The sequence below is a fragment of the Amblyomma maculatum genome, chromosome 3 (assembly GCF_055883805.1).
Source record: "Amblyomma maculatum isolate TAMU_Amacu chromosome 3, ASM5588380v1, whole genome shotgun sequence".
NCBI lineage: Eukaryota > Metazoa > Arthropoda > Arachnida > Ixodida > Ixodidae > Amblyomma > Amblyomma maculatum.
Window position 1 is genome coordinate 104,166,531 of NC_139346.1, and position 17,257 is coordinate 104,183,787.

Below are 17,257 nucleotides of genomic sequence, written 5' to 3' on the forward strand. Positions count from 1 at the left end.
TATTGAGCATCTCGAAGGCCTTGATGTAGCTGTCCCACGTGCTTTCGCACGGGGTTTATCTTCCTACAGCATTCGCAATCGCGTCCTATATAAGCGAAACTTTCAACACAACAAGGAAGCTTTTCTTCTCGTTGTGCCGTCCGACCTCCGGCCAGAAATCTTGCACGCATGCCATGATGGGCCTTCGGCTAGTCATTTAGGAGTCACGCGAACATTAGCACGCATTCGGCAAAATTACTATTGGCCTAAGTTGCTGCCTTCAGTCTAGCACTATGTGAGAACATGCCGAGATTGCCAGCGGCGAAAGACACCTCTGCTGAAGCCTGCAGGGCTCCGTCAGCCGATACCTCCGCCAACAGCTGCTTTCCAGCAAGTGGGTATGGATCGTCTGAGCCCTTTCCCAACATCCGCATCAGGGCATAGATGAATAGTAGTGGCGACGGACTACTTAACGCGATATGCCGAGACACAGGCACTTTCCCGTGCAACTGCTGCAGAAGTAGCCCAGTTTTTTCTTAAGATCATCGAACTGCGCCACGGTGCCCTATCGATTATTATTACTGACCGCGGTACAGCCTTTACGGCCAACTAATGCAGGCTCTCTTCAGTCTTACCCGCACAATTCATTGTGGGACTACTGCTTACCACCCGCAAACAAACGGACTGGCTAAACACCTCAATAGAACTCTTGCAGACATGATTAACATGTACGTCGACGTTGAACGTCGCACGTGGGATGAAGTCCTTCCGTATGCAACTTTTGCATACAATACGGCTGAACAGGAGACAACCCATCTTGCGCCATTCCAGCTAGTCTATGGTCGTCCCGTCATCACTATGTTGGATGCTATGCTACCGATAGGTCACGGCGACGATGCCACCAACGCTTTTGCAGACGTCGACATATTTCTGCAGCGGGCCGTAGAAGCGCGCCAGCTCGCACGGTGCCGTATTCAACATCAACACCGTGTTGCCAGTCGGTACAACCTTCGACACCGAGACGTTCACTACCTGCCTGGCGATCTTGTGTGGCTATGGACACCAGTGAACCGTCAAGGACTCTCCGAGAAGCTACTTCACCGTTACTTTGGGCCATATGAGGTTATTCGACGTCTTAGTAACGTGACTTACGAAATTGTTCCTCGGGATCAACGACCCTCAATACGACGGCGCTCAAGTGCTGAAACGGTTCATGTAGTGCGGATGAAACCGTATTATGAGAGGCAATGACACTTTGCGCGTGTGCAGTGTTCCCAGTTGAGGACACTCCCAGCGTCGAGTCGCCGCTTTCGAAGAGGGGGGGGGGGGGGGGGTAATGCCGCGTGCCTCTCCGAACCGTGAAAGAAGAGAACGAAACTGAGTGCAGTGTGTGGAACTGATCGGTTCAGTGTTCGCTGCCTTGTACTCGTTACAATATTCCACGTCTTTGCTAGACTCATGCTCCTTTCCATCTCGTCGCACCTGCCCTACCAATTTTGCTCGTTCAGTTTGATCGCATACCTTTCCATTTCTTTCATGTGTCTGGCCAACGAGCGCCTTAGGTTTCTGTTCCATTTTTGAGATTTCAGTCTCTTCTCGAGCCTTTGCTTCTCCTTCCACATGCTCATTTGTTTGCTGTCCATTATCTCTGGTGCATCTTCCCCTTCGGCTACCGCTTCCGCGTCCCTGGCATCTTCCCTCAGCTGTTTTGCCCACTCACGTATGTCTTCAATTTCCTCAGCTTTGTGGCATCTGCGAATCGCCCGGAATTTAACCCACTCCACAATTCTCGCCGGTTTTTTTCTCAGCTGGACTCCTTCACCGACCTTCGTAGCTACAATGAAGTGGTCACTGCCCAGATTTTCCATGGCGTTTACCCATTCTATTCTGCTAGTAATTATACTGAAGGAGATGTCCCGCGTGGTGTCTCTGCTTACACTGCCACCTACTCTAGTAGGCGCACACGGCTCAATGTGCGAGGTTAGTCCGATGTTTTGGGACTCGACAAGGAGAAATCTACCCTTCGGATCTTGCCTTGCGTATCCCAATTCCTGGTGTGCCGCATTAAAGTCCCTCACGATCACCAACGGGCTTGGCCCAGCCAGTTTGAAGGCTTTTCGAAATATCACTCCGAATTTCATTTTTCTCTGAATCGGGTTGCTGTAGATATTAAGCAGAAGTATACTTTTTGTTTCCTTGCGTCCTGTGATCATTTCTATCATAACCGGTTAACCGGTCCTCAAAGCGGGCTGCAGATGGGTGACGTTATAAGCTCGACATCATCCTAATTGAGTGACTCATCTATTTTAGTATTTGGTACTTTCAAATTGTGCTCCAATCGCAGTATCTGTCACTCGCGGAATCCCGCTACCATCCTCAAAGTAGGCATGCGGAATTATGAAAAAGTTTGGTTTGGTTTGTGGAGTTTAACGTCTCAAAACGGCTCAGGCTATGACAGACGCTGTAGTGGAGGACTGCGGAAATTTCTACCACCTGGGGTTCTTTAACGTGCACTGACATCGCACAGCACACAGGCGCATTGCTTTTCGCCTCCATCGAAAAGCTGCCGCCGAGGCCGGGATTCGATCCCGCGTCCATGGGAACAGTAGTCGAGGGTCGTAACCACTGCGCCACTCCGGCGGGGCGAATGAAAAGCGTTTCATGACCCGGGGCGTGGCACAGCGGTATATCACTCGTCTTGGTATTGTTGTGCCAGTGGATCCCACGGCTGCCACCAATTTTGTGCCGGTGGGGTTATCACACAGTAGCCCACCGTCAACAGGGTTGTGCCAAGGAGTTGGTAACGCAGCGCTCGTCACCCGTTTCGTGAACGAGGGCTGTCAGCTCCCTGGGCGGTAGCGATGAATCCAAGTCGGCGTTGGTGAGATGAAGAAAAGGCTTTATACACTATTTACAGGTATTTAAACAAGGATTTCGGCTCTGGGGCCGAAAGCTAACATAGCCATACGCGACTGTTCTCGCGCAGCGACGGCCGGGGAGATTCCGCCGCGTCCGCACTGTCAGGGGGCGAACTGCTCCCGATGGACGTTAGTGACAAACTCACACTCGGAGTCTCGAACGGAAGCACTTGAGACTCCGTCGCCGAGAACCGTTGACGCTCAAAATGGTCCAATCCGACGGCAGCACTTTCGCAGGGCCAATGGGGGAGCTTGCTGCGCTCTCGCTTCAAATATGCCGCGGGGCGAGAAAGGGTTCACCGTCAGGGCCACGGCGCCGTACTGTCTGGACGCTCAGCTCATGTTGAAGCACGTCGCTTCTCTTCCTTTGGCACGACTCGCCTCCAGTGCACTGGTGCTTTGCAGAGAAGTATCCAGAGTTTGTGAAGGAGGCGTTCGCCGAAGAAGTCTGGCGTCCGGCTGAATTTCTGGGCGGCTTTGGCCAGGCACAACAGTATCCAAGTAATGGAGGTTCGATTTGTTTTATTAATTTATAGGAAGGGAAAGGCGCGGTGACTTTCTCGTGCTTTGTGGACACCTCAACCCCGCCGTAAGGGAAGGGAGGAAGGTAGGAGTGAAAGTAGAAAGATAGAAAGAGGAGCCGTAGTGGAGGGCTACGGAGTAATTTCGACCACCTGGGTATCTTTAACGTGAGCTGTTCGATTCCTGGATGGAGACTAATTTGTATTAATGAGGAGGTGTCGCACACCACTTAAGCGTTGCTAGGCAACGGAAGCAGAGCTTGGCGAGGGGGCTGGGCAGCTGCCCTTGGCTGTGACGTTATGGCATGTGGCATACGCGAAGTTCGACTCCGACCCTCATAGTGGATTGATTGATTGATTGATTTATAGGAAGGGAAAGGCGTGGTAGCTGTCTCACTTGTTTGCAGTAGACACCTCAACCGGCTGCAAGGGAAGAGAGGAAGGTGGGAGTGAAGGTGGAAAGAGAGAAAGAGGAGCCGTAGTGGAGGGCTAGGGAGTAATTTCGACCACCTGGAGATCTTTAACGTGCGCTGACATTGCACAGTACACGGACGCTTCTTCGTTTAGCCTGCATCGAAACGCAGCCGCCGAGGTCGGGTTCGAACCTGGATTCTCCGGCACAGTAGTCGGGCGTCTTACCACTGCACCATCCCGGCTGGGCCCTCGTAGTGAAGGATTTCGCTTCAAAAGGTCAAATGGTGGCGAGGAGGCGAGCGCGCAGCGACGCACATGCGCAGTAGCGCGTGGCTGCGGCGAAAGATCAAACGACGCAGTCGGTGGCGGCGAGGGCTGTGGCGACGACGACCACATGTACTGCGCGTGACGTCACTCAGTTTCGCACATGCGCAGAATATGACTTTTGCAGCATACGGCCCACGCGAAGCTTGGCTCCGACCCTCGTAGTGAAGCTTTTCGCTTCAAAATTGGCTGTGGCCTATTATCGGTTAAACATGGGTGAAGCGAAGGCTCAAGTATGATTGCACACGGTAAAGCTATTTATTTAGGGAAAGGTTTTTCTTTTGTTATGGCTAGGAAGACTCCAGTGATCCGTAAACAAGTTCGTCTTGGTTTGAACTTTGCGTACTCAGAGTCCGTGGTGTATCCGTGGCGTGCCTGCGCAGTTGATAAAACTATCCGCGATTGTGGACACCTAACCTAACCAGATCAAATTCGTTTTCGTAAACTATTTTTCTTGTATATTGTGCATTGGTTACAAGAAAGGAAAGGCGCAGTATTTGTCTGACTTTCCAGGTTGTTCAAGGTAGCATCGCAAAACTCAAGGCTGCCTCTCCGTTGTATTAAAATTTGGTTCAAAGGAAAGTTGTTTTTGTTGTGGGTGCAGGAGGAAGGAAAAATTGTACGGGCCTGCTACTGGCTCCGTAGCTGAGCCACCTCCGATGCCTCGTGCAGACAGAAATTAAAGAAAAAAGAAGAGGGAGAGAAAGACGCGCACGGCAACAGCCATCGTCCATCATCTAAGTGGTGGCGGGTGCAATGACGGTCTACAACAGATAAAAATTCGGTGGCTGGCTAGCTCCCGCCGGAAGCGCCGTTGACCTACCATCCCAGCCCTGTAGGGCCAGGAGCAGCCACCTTTCGTCACCTTGCCCACACAGGAAAGTAAAGGCGCAGTGTGTCACTTCTTTCTGCCGACATCTGAAAAACAACTGATTGATTTATAGGAAGGGAAAGCCGCGGTAACTCTCTGACTTGTTTTCTGTGGAAACCTCCCCGCGCCGTAAACGAAGGGAGGAAGATGGGAGTGAAAGTGGAAAGAGGGAAAGAGGAGCCATAGTGGAGGGCTACGGAGTACTTTCGACCACCTGGCGCTACTCGTACGTGTGCTGTGCGCTGACATCGCACAGCACACGTACGCCTCTTCGTTTCGCCTCCATCGAAACGCAGCCACCGAGGTCGGGTTAGAACCCGGGTACTCCGACACAGTAGTCGGGCGTGTTACTACTGCACCACCCCAGCGGGGCTGCCGACACCTTAAACACACTTTAAAGGAATGGAGGAAAGTGGGAGAGAAAGGGGAGCCATAGTGAAGCGCTACGGAGTAATTCTAATTACGGCCAGCTGGACATCTTTATTGTGCGCAGACGTCGCACAGGGCACGGACGTCTCATTTCATTGTGTTATGCGATATCAGCGCACGGTAAACATCCCCAAAATTACTCTGTGGCCCTCTACAGCGGCTCCTTTAATAAAGCTAATAATAGGTTCACATGAAGGTAAGACGCGGTATCTGTCACACTTGTTTCTGTGCACACCTCAACAGCGCCGTATGAAAAAGAGGACGATGGGAGTGAAAGTGTACAGAGAGGAAGAGGAGTCGTAGTGGAGGAAGTAATTTCGACCACCAGGGGAACTTCAACATGCTGTGACACTGCACAGTGCATGGGCGCCTCTTCGTTTTGCCTCCATCGAAACGCAGGCTAGATTAAGTTAGGTTTTGGAGAAAGGAAGACGCAGTATACATTTCAGTGAACAGCACGAAACCATGGACACCCACACGTAATTTGGTCAAGGTCATTTGAAGGGCAAATTTAGTATCGCACTAAGATCTGTTGTACCAATCGCGTGGTAAAGGTTTCGTTCCATTGTAATTTAGTTTATAAGAAGGGAAAGGCGCAGTGAAGGTGAAAATCGTACATAAGTGTTGCTTGAACTCAGGCGCCTGCTGACTGGCTCAATAGCTGAAACACCATTGCTGCCATGGGCGGATAGAGGAGAAATGAGAGAACGGGGAAAGAAAGGGAGGAAAAGAGAAAGGCGCATGTCGCAACAGCCGTCGTCCACCACTAAAGCGGCGACAGATACTATTACTGCCTGCATAAAAAGTACAAACGCCGGTGGCAAACGAACCCCGGGGGCAAGTCACAGCCCCGTAGGGCCAGGTGCAGTCACCCCCCCCCCCCCACCTTACTGACCTTGTCAGCGCACGTTACATATTGTCAAGTGGGTCGAAATTACTTCGGAGTCCTCCACTATGCCACCGACTCAGCCACCGCGGAGGGATGCTCCCGAAGTCATTTGGCCGTGTGCTCTTTCATCCGATCCGCTCATACGCCAATTATTTGCGAGCACAAAGGCGACCTAAATCTCAAACTTCAAGTTCTGCCTAGCCGTGGACGTGGCCTGGAATGAGATCGTGCAGTGCTCTAATATGAATCATGGCCACAGTGTTTCTTTGAAATGAGAACTACCTACGCAAGTCGGCCTGCGTGTCCATACAATCTTGCATTTTCTCGACCTGAATCTGGGCCGCCTTCTTGAAATGAGTGCCGAGTGAATGCGAAGTTGTTGTTGTTGTGACTCAAGGAAAAAGGAAAAAAAATTTGGAGGACGCTTAAGCTTCGCCTTCAAGAGTGGAACGCGATAGCGTTATTGCACCTCGTCGAGAAAACTTACTAAACGCAAGGGTATTGGGGCATCCTCGCACCGGTACCCGCGCGGCCCGAACGGGAGAAGCGGGTGAGCGAAGATAGTGATCTGAAGAAAGGAAAGACGCTTGATTCTACAACCTGTGAGGGTGCACGGCGAAACGTCAGGGGCGAGTGGCGCGCCACGTGTCGGGGCAGCGCCGCACATTGCGAGGAGGGGTTCTTCTGTGTTTGCCGCAAGATGGCTCTGCCTGTGCGCAGAGCGCAGAAGAAATGTAGCGGAAACGTACTTCGCTACTCGTGTAACTGCGACTTCTGTAAGTACCATGCTCATAATTACCGATATACACTGCAGTATAACGTTCTACGGCATGTTTCTAAGGCAACACCGCATTCACTAGAAGCGCTTTTGTACCGCTTTCAAGCATCGAACTCGTGGCTGAGTATCAGGAGCTGTTTGCTTTTCGGCACATGAAGTTGGAGACGTTTAAGCAGGTGTTTCTTGCCTCCTTGCCACGACTGGATGCCACCACAAGAGAAAAGTTAGAGCAGCCGAGGACGAGGTTGAAAGCGCCATTGATAATCTGAACCCAGGAAAGTCGCCTGGGCCGGATGGTTTGAGCGCAGTCTTTTATAAAGCATTCAAGCTAGATCTGTCCCCATTGTTAGCTGCAGTATTTAACGATGCCTATGAACTTGGTGCACTCCCTCCTTCGTTCGCATCCTCACATACAGTGTTAATTCCTAAGTCAAACCAAACAGAGAAACTAAAATTTGTGACGTCATACAGGCCTATTTCTTTAACAAATGTGGATTACAAAATACTGATGAAAGTTCTGGCAGCCAGGCTACAGACAGTAATAAAACATATCGTTGGTTCCCACCAGACGTGTGGTATAAAGGGCCGGTCTATTATAACAAATATTCATAAGGCGAGGTGCGTGCTGGAATGTTGTGACGTTGCTTGCGCGAGGGTCGCGCTTCTTCAGCTCGACCTAGAAAAGACGTTTGACTGTGTTCCACATGATGCATTGTTTGCAATATTGGATTATATCAATGTCGGTTCTATTATCAGAGAGGGCGTAGCCCTGGCGTACCGAAACTGCACAACGCGATTGATTGTTAATAAAGTATTAGGGGAACCCATAAATGTGCGGCGTTCGGTACGTCAGGGTTGTCCCCTCAGCCCTCTTCTATTCTGCATTTATATCGAAACTTTATGCCTGTCTATTATGCAAAATCCATCTGTTCAGGGCTTTCAACTGTACAAGTCTGAGGTCAAACTTCTGGCGTACGCTGATGATGTGGCAGTGTTTTGTGCGAACAAAGCAAGTATTTGCGCCGCAGTTGAAGTTGTGAAAGATTTTAGTGCGACAACAGGAAGTCCAGTAAACTGGGGAAAGTGTCTTGGCTTCTGGCACGGGGCGTGGACATCAACGCCTGACTTTTTTGCCAACGTTACATGGGTTACAACACCCGTGAAGTATTTGGGTGTACCTCTAGAATTCTATGAAGACAGCAAGCCATTTTGGCGCGCCCAAGTTCAGGAAATACGGGAGAAGGCTGACAAGTGGAAAGGAGTGCCGCTGTCTATCTTTGCACGAGCCACTGTGTGTAATCTATTTTTTGTTGCCAAGGTGTGGTACGTCATGCAAGCACTTCATTGTTCTAGGTTGAGTGTTCAAAAGCTACACCGAATCTTTGCTGTGTTTGTATGGGCATCAAGCTGGGAAAGACGTAGTAGGAATAACCTGTTCCGGCCAATTAAAGACAGAGGTCTCGGGCTTGCTCACGTATTTGTGCGCCAGCTTGTACACAGATTTATTTTCTTTCGCGACGTTACCGACCCCTTTTTGCGCACTGTGTGCCAAGTGAGGCTCGCGCGGGCGTTGCCCAATTTCGTTGTTGCTACGGAAAGCATGCCAGGGCGTCTTTCTAGTTTTTTCAAAGAGATTGTCAGCAGTGTTCGAATTCTGTCAGCTCGCTTCTCGACAGAATACTTAAGTTCAGTGAAAAAGAAGAACCTGTATAAAGCTGTTTGTGACGACTTCTTCCCTGTTCCTGTGTACAGAGCCTTGTATAGCGGCCGTCTAGGTCAAGACGTACTGAAGCGTGTCAAAAGAATGCCAGTTTTTCCTGGGGCAAAGACGTTTTTCTTTAAGTTACATACAGGAACATTATCGGTACAAACTTTTTTTGAAAGCAAGGGCTTTTATCTGCCATGGGGTTCACTTTGCTTAATATGTAAACAGCCAGAGACAATAGACCATGTATTTCTGCACTGTTGGGAGGGCGTCTATTTTTGGGACGTGCTGCAACGAACTGTTAAAAAAGAATTACCATTAGACTCATACGGGGTTAGATTTCTGCCAACTGAAAATAATGATGCGATTCCACTTGATACGGTTATGCTAATAGGCCTGCACAGTCTATGGCGGTCCAGAATGGCGGGTTTTCACTGTGACCCTGACGCCCGCCCTGCAAGGCTCTACTTCCGCGAGAGTATACACGCATTGGTTGAAATGCACAAATTGAAGACCACTGTGCCAGACTGGATTTTAAGAGTCGAACCACTATGCGAGCTGAAGGAATTTTAACTTGACAAAGGCAACTCGTATGAGCCTGCCGGCTTCTGTATTAAGTGTCATGCTTGTGGTAACCGCTCTGCTGTGAGCATTTGATTGTAGCGCGTTTTTGTTGGTTTTGTTGTGTGTTGGTGATGACCGGCAATAAAGAAAAAAAAAAAAACTCGTGGCTGAGTGGTAGCGTCTCCCTCTCACACTCCGGAGACCCTGGTTCGATTCCCACCCAGCCCATCTTGGAACTTGCTTTTTATTTATGAAGTGCATGTTTATTTATGAAGTGCATGCCGGGATTTATCGCTCACTGGACGCCGACGACACCGGCTTTTCTGCGACACGAGCTCCTTAACGCTACCGCGTTAAAATGCACGGCCCTGCTACTGGCTGCATAGATGAGCCGCCTCCACTGCCTCGTGTGGACAGAAGAGAAATAAAGAAAAAGAAGAGGAAGAGAACGGCGCGTCGAAACAACCGTCATCCGCGACCGAAACCGTTGCGGGTGCAATGACAGCCTACAGCAGATAAAAATGCGGTGGCAGGCTAGCCCCCGCCGCAAGCGGCGTTGACCTTACAGTTCCAGTCCCGTAAGCTGCTGGGACAGGTAGGTCAACGCCGCTTGCGACGTGGGCTAGCCTGCCACCGCATTTTTATGTGTTCTCCCAGTCGGAAAAAACTACAGACAATTTTCTGATGTTACGACAAAATTTCTGTGCGGTTTTTGACGGGAAACCTGTTGTGACAACAGAACATTCTGTAGTAACATTAGAAATTTCTGTAGTTACAGCAGAAAAGTGCTACAGAACTACAGACAACAGAAATATACTACAGAAGAACTACAGAACTACAGAAAAGTACTACAGAACTACGGCAAAATCTGATGGTTAGGACAGAACTACAGGATATTTTGTTGTATTTTTGACACAGTTCTGTAGTTTTTTTTTTCGACTGGGCTAGGCCGTCATTGCACCCCCCACCACAGCTGGTGGACGACGGCTGTTGTTGCGGCGCGCCTTCTCTCCCTCTTTTTTTCATTTCTTCTCCGAGACAGCGGACAACCCTCCGCTCCCTGAATTAGAAGTCTACGGAAACACCAACTTGCATCTAGGGATCGTTCGTAAGCGAGCACTGGAAACTGCAGTTGTTGCTACTGTAGAAAGAAGGAAAAGAAACTGCACGGGCCTGCTAATGACTGTATCTGAGCCAACTCTGCTGCCTCGTGCGGACAGGAGAAAATAGAAGGAAAGAATAAGAAGAGGGAAAGAGAAAGACGCGCGTCGAATCAGCCGTTCTCCGAGACCGAAACGGTAGCAGGTGCAATGACGGCCTACAACAGATAAAACTGCGGTGGCAGGCTAGCCCCCGCCGGAAGCGACTTTGACCTACCAGTCCCAGCCCCGTAGGGCCAGGAACAGCCACCCTTCACCACCTTACTTGAAAATTGCAGTAGAAAATTGCTTTTGTCGCTGCTTAAGGCGCTCATTCTCACGTGCGTACTGGCACGTTGTTTGTTGACATAAACGAAACAACCAAGGAGGCGTAAGCGACATTTCTAAAAATTACTGAAACAAAATTTTCCCTCATGCCTCAATGCCCAAAAGCTTCCCGATATTCAAAGTTTAATAAGGCGAAAGCCTTATATAGCTATGTTTGTGAAAACGTGTCCCCAAAACGTGGAAGCAAAATGTAACCTGGGATATGACATCACATTAAAATCAGACGGATAGTTAAATGTGTGTGCAATGACAAGTGGTATATAAATGTCATGTTATGCATACTCATGTTACGCGAGTCATAATAGTATAGTCTTAAGTCATAGTCGCTTGTCATGAGTCAGACATATCGGAGATCTTATGCGCATGCCTTCGAAGTTCATGAATTGTGTAAGTCAATGTAATGACCACGACTAGCGTCTAGTCATGACTCCCGACAGTGGTGAGTCATGACACTGAAAGTACTAATTATCATGACACTCTCAGCGCTATGAAAGAGAAGCCAACAAACTTGCTTCGCAAATTCTTCAGTGTAATCTCTGGACTGCTTTCAAAATTTATTTGAAGAAAGGCACTGCGGTCCTCGTTCCTCCTAGTTTGTGCGTTTCCTCGAATGCTACAGGATTCGCACAGATGGGCTTCGAACCAACAATCTTTATTTTTTCTGTTATGGTAAGGAATGAAATTAAATAATGTAATGCCCACTTGTATGATCTGTGGAAAAAGGTACAGATAAAGGTCCCCGTGACATTAATGAATGCGTGGGAGTAGGGCAACGCATTGACCAATCCACTGCCCCCTCGTGCCTACTATACTTGGCATAGACTTTTAGACCCTTCCGGAGACACCTTGTGGCCGACCCACCAACGTACAGCCGCCTACAGACTTAACACGAATGACAGAGGGCGTGGCCTGGACTGCCGTCAGCGCCACGAAGCGATAATAGCCGGTGCGAGGTAAAGCTCTCGATAAGTTTATAATGGCTTAGAATAGCTGGTGCGCAGCTTGCTTTGAATGCACTTTTCCTTGTGCCTGATCGCCGCGTGGACAGCGCGCTCGTCACAGTGCTGTTTCAGCACTTTTCGCTTAGCGATGCAACCTCCACGGCCCTGGCAATGCGCTTTGCAGTTTTCTTATCGCGAGAACAGAAACTTGCGTGCTAAGCTGCCGTAGCTAGCGACCCTCGCGAGTTTGATTCAAATGCTGCCGACGTAACAAAAGGCTTTCGGCTCGTGTTTTCGTTTCAAAGTAAAGCCCTTACATGCCAAAACTTCGGCTGATAGTAAAAATGACCGATCTTATGCATAAATTGTTTAAGATTTACAGTTTAGATTCATAATGATTTAGAAATATGTTTGGCTAACATCGCGTTTTTGAGCATTTCTCTATGAATTATTACACGTTTACACCCACGCACGTGCGCTCTCTCTCAAAAAGAAAATAGTCCGGCTTCTCAGCATAAGAAGAAACAGGGTAGGAACTTTTCTCACTGGCTTGAAGAAAAAACAAGCAACATACACTTCATAAAACTCAACCTAAAAGCGAGTGGCTTCACCACGAGCACTATTCACTGCTTCCATGCGCTCCGGCGGTGATTGATAAAGCGCGTCCACCAGCGCTATGTCCGCCTGCAGAAGCTGCCATTCCTCTTCAATGCAATCTAGAGCAGGTCCAAAATGGTGGAACTGGAGGCCAAACGCCGGGAAAGCCTTGCTTTCATCATGCCCTAAACATTTTCGATGATGTTGAGGTCGGGGCTGCGGCTTGGCTCCTGCACCCGCATTCCTGCATTGGCGTCCAGGAAGGCTTGCGCTCCTTGAGCCGTGTGTATTGTTGCGCAATCGTATTCAAACCAGAAGCTTTCCGGTCACGGTCCATCTAACATATATGACATAAAAACATTATCCAGGATCTCGATGTATGCCTCCCCTGTCATACCCCTGTCCTTGCTACGAAAGAATACCTGGGAACTCATGTGGGAATAATTTTAAAGCGCACCGCACTTCTCATAACATAAATATTATGTACGCAGCATACGGACCAAACTCGCAGGGGTCGCGAGCCACGGAAACTTAGCGCTCAATTTCTGGTTTCCGTGATAGTAAAACTGCAAAGAACGTTGCACGGCGTGAGAAGACGCATCGGCGATCAAAAAGCGCAGAAATGACCTAGTGACGAGCACGCTCTCCACGCGGTGATCAGGCGCAAGGGAAATTCGGTCAAAGCGATCGGCGCATCAGCTATCGTCAGCCACATAAGCGTACCCAGAGCATTATCTCGCATCTGATGACTATCGCTTCGCGGCGCTGACGGCATCCTGGCCACGCGTCCCGTCATGCGTGTTAAGTCTATGGACGGCTGTAAGTTATTAACACAGTAATGTCACGGGGAATGCTTGCACGGGTATTTTGGCAGCGGGCGGCAACTCGCAGCAAAAACTAATCGTGTGCAATTCTACACGAATATTTTGCATTCTCCAGTTGGTGGTGACGGCAACGGCCGCTCATATGCTAGACGCCCTGGGTCGGGTCAAACCACTGGCATTGTCGGCTGTGTTCAGCACCGGCAGTGTGATGGCCCTGGCCACCGTGTACTACGGTGCCTCTTTTCAGGATACGTCCGAGGAAATGAACTTCGCGGCCCTGATCGCCGTAATCTCAAAGGTGCGTGAACTTTCGTAGTTAATTCAGCCTGCGATACATTACCAAAATACAGGAATACAGAGATGACGCTATGTCTGAAGAAACTCCTCGCTTTGGTATTCCGATCCTTTACTAACAAGAGTTCATGGCATGTCGCCTGCCAACGGAACAAATGAATGTTTCCACTGGCTAGTCATGATGAAATAGCGTTTCAGGTCTTCGTGTAGACGATATTCGCAGAAATAAATATTATTCCCAAGATTTTCAGAACAATGCTTGTCTTTATTACGTTCTCATAAAGAGAGAAACAAAGCGGGAGATTCGAGCCAAGCAGTCGTATCTTACTATTTCATCTTTTGCCTCAGCGGCACGCGCAGGGCAATTGCATGTTTATTATTTTTCAGCCACCATACCAAACGCGTCCTGTCTGCCCCGACGATGTTTTTTTCGCTGCCACCACAACCAGCCATGTCATAGAAACCAACCGAAACTGTCGCCATGTGCTTTACTGGCATATTTATTATTTCAATGACAGAATGCTTCCAGCCTCATTTGGCACAAGGAGGAAGCAGAAGAGGACTAAGTAGATGCTCCACAACCTTCATAATGCAGTTCTATAGGCACTGTAATTATACAGAAATACAAATTACTGGCACTATTGCCAAACATTAGGAGCAGGACTATGTTGAGTCTGGAAATTACGGCTCAACATGACCGTTTCAAGCCACCAAACGGCCTCCTTTATGATATACCCCACCCTGATATGCGCAAGTGTTGTTCCAGTATGCTTGTTTATTAGCGACATGCATGGGCTTTCGCAGATCGCCTTCACCATCAGCTACTCCTCCGGTCTCGGTCCTGCGCCCTGGTGCCTCGCCGCAGAGTTGACCCCGCTGCGCGGCAACGGCTTCGAGTTCGGCAGCGTGTGTGCCTTCCACTGGGCTTCGGCGCTGGCCATCACGAGCGTGTACAGCATCATGGGAACCACAACGGCGCGGCTGGCTCTGCTCATCTGCTTGTCGAGCGCCGTTACCTTCACCGGAGGCATCATCGCTTTCAGGCTGATGCCGGACACCCGGCGTGTCAGTTTGGAAACCATCCTGGTTTCCGGGCAGCGGCCAAAATCTAGGCGGTCATCATCAGAGCCTCGACAACCATCCGTGTCCAAGGCATCACCACCGCGCCATAAGGACTCTGTTCGCGATGAGCTAAGTGAAGGCAGAGAAAGTAGCCAGTACAAAAGCCTTAACCTCGAACAAGCTTCAACACTGGCTAAGAGTAAAACTAAGGTAAAAGCTCAGTCCAAGGCGCAAGCTGAGGCAAAGACGGAGGCTGAAGGGAAAGATAAAATTTGACATGGAGATGGTGACTGCGGCAGCTTTACCGAACTTAAACCGTACGTGATGACTCGACAGGCGCACGTATTGGAAAAAGCGCCACCTAAAGATATAATTGCCGAGTGATCAATGCTTATAATCTGAGTCATATTATGTTTACCTTCCTTTTTGTGTCATTTTACCATTCGACTATAAACTACATGCAAGCAGGAGGGCATTTAGTTATACATTCTGTCTGATGTGCAGCGACAAGTGCTTGTCCCAGTTGTCAATCTCCGTTTATACACAGACGACATCAGCCAGTTTCTTTCTTTTCCGGGCTTGGATTCCCTGTGTGGAAGCCATCTGGCCGCCTTCCCGAGTAGTCTTCCTCACATGCCTACTATTATAAGGACTTGTCACCTGTGTGCTATGACTAAGCACAAGAAATGCATCCTATATATGCTGAAATGTATAAATCGCAGACTATATAGTCAGGAAATTGCAGTATATCTTAATGTTCCTTTTTTTTTGCAGTCAGTCAAATAGAAATCAGGTCTGCCCACGGACTTGTATTTTCTTCTACCTGGTTCATTATGTCGTTTTATATTTCCGCCAAAATTTATTTTTTTTATTTTCCAGTGAATTCTATTGATTATTTCATGTTTAATGTTTTTCTTACATATAAAATGTGACCAAAAGTACAGTGCACACTTCTGTAAGCTTTTATTGTGTTTTTACGCATGCTTACTCTCACGTGCGCCTTATTTATTTGTTATTTAATTTTTATACACCTCAATTCCTCCTGTATAGGGGTATTACATAAGAGAAAAACAATGCACAAACTAAACTGGAATTAAGATGACAAAACCGAGCTGACATTAAAGACATTGGTTTGACAAATAATTTCGGTTGAGTTTTTGAAATGAATGGTGCTAGAGTGGAGTGCAGCGTCGGCAGACAGGCCATTCCATTCCACTGCAGGCTGGGCAATGAAAGCGTGCAGGTGCGCAGTGGTAAGTACGCGAGGAGGGTAATCGCTTTAGGATGGCTAGTGCGAAGTGAGACATGAGGAGCTGATTTTCAAACTGCGCGAGGTAAGCGATAAAATTTGTGGAAGAGGGTGAGTCTGAAGATTTTGCGTCGGAGCTAGAGGTCAGGAAGGTTAGCTCTTGATTTTATGGTAGTCACACTAGAATGATAGGAGTAATCTGAGTGCATGAATTTAACACCATTGTTCTGGACAGACTCAAGTGCTTTAGTGATATAAGAAATGGGAGGGTCCCAAACTGCGCATGAATATTCCAACTAAAGACGAACCAAAGTAATACAGGCGAGAGATGTAATAGACGAAGATACTAACGGCAAAGTGCGTCGTAAGTAAGACAGGACACAATTAGCTTCGTTAGTTTTAGCTGTGACGTGGGCGGACCAAGAAAGATCATGCGAGATATTAGTTCCTAGTTACAGCATGATGTCTGAGAAATAACAGAGCCGCAAAGCACATAGATAGGTGTTGGTTAAGAAAGTCGCCGGTGGAAGGAACTTTACCTCAAAAGCTGTCAAAATACATTCAAAGGCATTAACCACTTTTTGCACCAAGATTCAATTTTTACAGTGTCAGATTGAAGGTTTGGTTTGGTTTGGTTTGAGGGGTTTAACGCCCCAAAGCAGCTAAGGCTATAAGAGACGCCGTAGTGGAGGACTCCGGAAATTTCGACCACCTGGGGTTCTTTAACGTGCACTGACATCGCACAGCACACGGGCGCCTTGCTTTTCACCTCCATTGAAAAGTTGCCGCCGAGGCCGGGATTCGATCCCGCAACCTTGGGAACAGTAGTCGAGCGCCGTAACCACTGTGCCACCCCGGCGGGGTCAGATTGAAGGGTACGAACATCGGCAGTAACACTAATAGGACGGTAAATAACACAATCATCGGCAAATAAGCGAATGGTAGACGAGATATTTGAAGCCATTTCATTTGTATATATTAGAAAGAGTAGGGGGCCAAAGACCGTGTCCTGGGGCACACCTGAAAGTAAGAAAGTCCTGAAAGAAGCAGTATTGTTAGCATACAAAAATGAGTTAAAATCCCAGATACATTCATATATGTGCGGATGATGGTTACGACGCGAAAGCTTTAAGGATGGCCGTTTGAGAGGTACCTTATCGAAAGCATTGAGTGTTCATGTGCAGAATAATGTTACAAACTTGAATCCCAAATAAACCAAGCGTAAATAAGCATTCGCACCTTTCAGCATTTTTAACGTATCTATAATATTTTAGTCCATTGATAACAACGGCTTTTTTTTCTGCTTTGTGAAATTTCAAATTTTACCACAATGTTCTCGTGACAAAAAAATGCTGGCTCTTGGCGCGTGTCCTCCTTCATAGCTTGTTCTCGTTTATGCATGTGAACGGTT

At 48.4% G+C, this 17,257-nt stretch overlaps 1 protein-coding gene across 1 annotated transcript in view; it reads left to right on the forward strand.

Moving 5' to 3' along the window:
- LOC146195464 (solute carrier family 2, facilitated glucose transporter member 8-like) overlaps positions 1 to 14,916 on the forward strand; it is a 41,403-nt gene extending 26,487 nt beyond the window's left edge. Inside the window, exons 5-6 of the mRNA XM_084596805.1 lie at positions 13,357 to 13,539; positions 14,340 to 14,916. Of these exons, the coding sequence (XP_084452931.1) occupies positions 13,357 to 13,539; positions 14,340 to 14,873 (717 nt within the window). The 3' untranslated portion in view covers positions 14,874 to 14,916. The remainder of the gene's footprint in view (positions 1 to 13,356; positions 13,540 to 14,339) is intronic.
- Positions 14,917 to 17,257: the final 2,341 nt, after the last annotated feature.